Here is a 4925-nt window from a genome sequence, read left to right as displayed (position 1 = left end):
AGCATTCATACAAGGGAGTATCTCCGGGAAATGTTCTTCCCCTCTTCGCGGGTGATAGTATTGATTAAATTAAACCCGAAATTTAAACAAGTGTGCATTAGGTCTGTAAAATGAATATCATTATAGAAGGAGACCAAAGCAATGAAGTTAATTCTTTTTTATTTGTTAAACGGAGTTCCCTCCTTCCCCCACCCCTTCCTCCTTCTGGGCTGGCCTGTCACGCCTTCTCAACAGGCTAAAATCATTCAGAGCAGCTCGCAGAGAGAAACGCGACATTTATGGTAACCGTCAGCCTTCAGAGAAAGAAAGCAGTTCATTAATTTACTTCACTCTTACTTCAAAGTATGATAATGTACGTTACCCCCTTGATCAATAGATATGATGTACAGTCAATATCCCCACGACACGGAAACGGGTCAAAACCGAGGCCGAGAGAAGGAGACAAACAGCCCCCACGAAGCGAATCTCCGTGAGGACGTTGCTGCGGAAAACCCGCGGGGGGGGAGGGGGGGGGGGCGGGGAGAGCACCTGGGCGAGCGGGGCCGGGCCGGGGTGGCCCCAGCAGGTCTGCGAGGCGGGGGGGCACGACACGGGGCGACAGCAGCCAGCAGACTCCTGAATTGTTTCCCCCCCCCGCTCCATTGCAGCGAAAAGTAGCGAAAGAAACGGGAGACGGAGGACGGTGCAGAGGGGAGCGGGGTGGGGGGGTGGGGGGACGGGGACCCCGCGGAGGACCGGGCTGCTCCCGCACTCGCCCGTCGTTGCGATAATAAGAGGAACGCTGAGATGATGATATAAAAATCCGCCCCCCCCCCCCAAAAAAAAAAAAAAAGTAAAACGGTGGGGAAAAAAAAATAACCTGTTGTCAAATTACGCGCAAGGGGCGGAGGGACGGGGGATGGAAGGGGGCGGCCGGGACGAAGCAGCCCGACCCGGGACGAGGGGCCACTGCGGACCGGGACCGGGACCGGGACGGTGGCCCGCGCCGCGCGACGACGTGACTGCGTGAGGTCATCAGCGCCGTCGAGACCCGCCATCGGCGGGGCTCGACGGCGCTGATGACCTCACGCAGTCACGTCGTCGAGCGAGGCGGCGGGGCCGGGGATTGGCTGGCGGCGGCTCAGCGGCACTTCAAAGCCGGCGAGGGAGCTACAATTGTGGTGGAATGGGCGGAACTGATCATTGTATTGCACACCTCTAAAAAAAACACTGCCTCTGATTTATCAATATAAAAAAGATCCTCTGAGAGGAGGGCACTTTTGTGTGATGGCAACTTCACTTCTAGGGGTGAGTCTAAGGATTTTTTCTCTTGCTGGTTTAATTAGTTTCTTTTTATTGTCGATTGGAGGGGGTTAAAATAACCCCTGTCTTGACCGGGGCTATCAGTCTCCTCTATTCAGCCTTTTTTTTTCTTTTTTTTTCTTTTTTTTTTTTTTTTTAACTTAAGTACAAGTGAGTTTAGGAGAAAAGAAAGAGCGAGAGGGGGAAAAGGGGGCAGAGTCACTTTTCAGTGAGCAGGAAAAAGGTTTTAAGGGCATTTGTAGAAACAACCTACAGCGCCTGGGCTGTGCTGTTCCTGTGCCCCCGGAGAAGTGGCCTTTCTTCTTTACATGTGACTGCTGGAAGGAAAAAAAAAAACAACCCAAACCCAGCACTATCGTTTTTCGTGTGCAATTTCTAATTTGCAAGAGATTGTGGCTTTTTATTTCCCTTTAAAATAACACAGCCCGCCGTGTCCAGCAGGTACGTTGAACTTGTGTATACATACATATGTACATATGTTAAATTTGTATATATATTTAATTATCGTTGGTACGTAAATGAAGCTTTGAAAAAAATTTTTTAAGGAAGTTTTTTTTTTAAAGGAGTAAATTGATAATCCTGCAATTCTATATTTAAGAAAACAGTCTTACTAGCCTGAGGGACGGGGACCGGCCAGGTCCCGGGGAAAGGGAACAGACTGAAACGTAGCTGCCGCCGTGCCGGGGGCATCTTTTAAGCTACGGTAACAGACGCAACTTTTTCCCCCTCTCTTTTTTCCCCCCCTTTTTTAACCCTTCCCGAGCTCCTCCGTGGGAGGAGGCTTGGATAGTGAAAAAAAAAAAAAAAAAAAGCCTCGGAAGGCGCTTGAAGGCAGAGCCGCGGTGCCGAAGGCGCCGGCGAAGGGATCCTCCCGCGGGAGTCGCGAAACTTTGCGCCCGGGGCCGGGCGGCGGAGCGGTGCGGAGCGGGGCCGGGCGCGGGGCGGCGGGCGGCGGCGGCGGGGCCGCTCCGTCCCTGACGCCGGCGGGGCGGCCCTCTCCCCTCTGTGCCCGCAGGAGGAACCGCGGGTAGGCTCCACGCCGCTGGCCATGCTCGCCGCGACCTGCAACAAGATCGGCAGCCCCAGCCCCTCGCCGTCCTCCCTCTCGGACAGCGCGTCCTCCTTCGGCAAAGGCTTCCACCCCTGGAAACGCTCCTCCTCCTCTTCCTCGTCCTCGGCGGGCAGCTGCGGCGCCGTGGGCTCCGGCCTCCCGGGCTTCGGCGTGGCGGGCGCGGCGCGGAACGGCTCCTCGGCGGCGGCGGCGGCGGCAGCGGCGGCGGCGGCGGCGGCAGCCCTCGTCTCGGACTCGTTCAGCTGCGGCGGCTCGCCGGGCTCCAGCGCCTTCTCCCTCACCTCCAGCAGCGCGGCGGCCGCGAGCTCGCCCTTCGCCAACGACTACTCCGTCTTCCAGGCGCCGGGCAGCGCCGGCGGCGGCGGCGGCGGCGGAGGGGGCGGCGGCGGGGCGGCGGGGCAGGAGGCGGCGGCGCACCAGCCCGTCTTCATCTCCAAGGTGCACACGTCGGTGGAGGGGCTCCAGGGCATCTACCCGCGGGTGGGCATGGCGCACCCCTACGAGTCCTGGTTCAAGCCCTCGCACCCGGGGCTGGCCGCCGGCGAGGTGGGCTCGGCGGGCGCCTCCAGCTGGTGGGACGTGGGCGCCGGCTGGATCGACGTGCAGAGCCCCAACGGGGCGGCCGCGCTGCCCGGCTCGCTGCACCCGGCGGCCGGCGGGCTCCAGACCTCGCTCCACTCGCCGCTGGGCGGCTACAACTCGGATTACTCGGGCCTGGGCCACTCGGCCTTCAGCAGCGGCGCCTCCTCGCACCTCCTCAGCCCCGCCGGGCAGCACCTCATGGACGGATTTAAGCCGGTGCTGCCCGGCTCCTACCCGGACTCGGCCCCCTCGCCGCTGGCAGGCGCCGGGGGCTCCATGCTGGGCGGCGGCCCCGCGGCGCCGCTGGCCGCCTCGCCGCGCTCCTCCGCCCGCCGCTACTCGGGCCGCGCCACCTGCGACTGCCCCAACTGCCAGGAGGCCGAGCGGCTGGGGCCGGCGGGGGCCAGCCTGCGGCGCAAGGGGCTGCACAGCTGCCACATCCCCGGCTGCGGCAAGGTCTACGGCAAGACCTCGCACCTGAAGGCCCACCTGCGCTGGCACACGGGCGAGCGGCCCTTCGTCTGCAACTGGCTCTTCTGCGGCAAGCGCTTCACCCGCTCCGACGAGCTGCAGCGGCACCTGCGGACCCACACGGGCGAGAAGCGTTTCGCCTGCCCCGTCTGCAACAAGCGCTTCATGCGCAGCGACCACCTCAGCAAGCACGTCAAGACCCACAGCGGCCCCGGCGGCGCCGGCGGCCCCGGCGGCGGCGGCCCCGGCCCCGGTCCCGGCGGCAAGAAAGGCAGCGACACCGACAGCGAGCACAGCGCGGCCGGCAGCCCGCCCTGCCACTCCCCGGAGCTGCTGCCGCCCCCCGAACCCGGCCACCGCAACGGCCTGGAGTGACGGGCGGGGGCGCGGGGCTGCCACCGCCTCCCCCCGCCCCGCCGCCGCCCCCCTCCGGGCGCGCAGCCCCGCGGCGGGGACGCGGACACGTAAGTAGCCGGCGCGGCTCCGCAGGGACCGCGCTCAGTCCCCCGCGGACGTCCCCCTGCCCGCCCGGAGCCCCCCACGGGCTGGACGGTGCGGCCGGGCCGCGCAACCCCCGCGACGGGGGCCAGAGGAGCGTCTGGGCACGGGGCGAGGGACGCGGACCCCCGTGGGGCTGCCCCGCGGCCGCCTCCCTGAAACACCCCCCACCCCCTCGGGTTGCCTTTAGAGCGGAAAAAAACACGTCCCCTCTGGCTTTCCTGCTGGAAACCGGCCCGCACCCCCTCCCTTCACCGCTAGCGCCGGGGCAGCAGCGGCGCCCCGGGAGCCGCGGGCGGGCGGGCCGGGGATGACCCGCGGCGGAGGGGGTGCTCCGACGGCAGCGGCCGCCAGCCGCCGTCCTTGTCCCCACGGAGCGGGACTCAGAACTGCCCTCATGTCGTTAACTCGGAGCCCTTCTGCTCCCCGCGACCGGAGCGGCGGTGTGCTCCCCCCACCTCCCGCCTTTTTTTTTTTCTTTTTTTAAAAATTTTAACAAATCCGTGAGTCCCCGCGTCCAGATTTCATCCCGTTTGCCAGCGCATTTGTATAATTCCCGTTTGAGTAGGAATCGCGAAATACGCTGAAAAGGAATTAGGTCGAAAGTCGTATATTTTTTAACTCCAAACAAATGAAGAAGCACCGTGGGGTTTCAAGCGAAGCTGTAGTTCCGATGCCAAAAAGGGAGGCCGGGGGGGTGGTGATAGAAAAAAAAATCAAATATTTGTAAAATACGTCTGAACCTATAGGTTTGTACAACTGGGGAATCGTTCTAGATTAGCTAACAATTAAATATAACTCCACCAATGTATCGGTGTGAGGTGCAGTTGTCCAGGAGACGATTTTGTATAGTATTTTTCTTGTAAATTACTTCCAGTAAATATTTGAAAATATATTGAAGTACACTTGAGCTTTTTTTTTTTTAATTTTTATTTCTTTTCCTGTCACGAGAAAGCGTTATTGTTGCAGTCCTGGTTCACTGCATTCTTTTTTCTGGACT

The 4925-nt window shown here is 61.1% G+C and overlaps 1 protein-coding gene across 1 annotated transcript; it reads left to right on the top strand.

The window, feature by feature from the left end:
- The first annotated feature begins 1115 nt into the window (after positions 1-1115).
- On the top strand, positions 1116-3802 carry SP8 (Sp8 transcription factor). Its single transcript, XM_074573463.1, has 2 exons — positions 1116-1287; positions 2318-3802. The coding sequence occupies exons 1-2, from the start codon at positions 1267-1269 to the stop codon at positions 3800-3802; spliced, it is 1506 nt and encodes a 501-aa protein (XP_074429564.1). The 5' UTR covers positions 1116-1266.
- Positions 3803-4925: the final 1123 nt, after the last annotated feature.

This window comes from Larus michahellis, chromosome 2 (assembly GCF_964199755.1).
Source record: "Larus michahellis chromosome 2, bLarMic1.1, whole genome shotgun sequence".
Classification (NCBI taxonomy): domain Eukaryota; kingdom Metazoa; phylum Chordata; class Aves; order Charadriiformes; family Laridae; genus Larus; species Larus michahellis.
The sequence above is the reverse complement of the archived record's forward strand: the minus strand, read 5'-3'. Positions and strand labels throughout refer to the sequence as shown.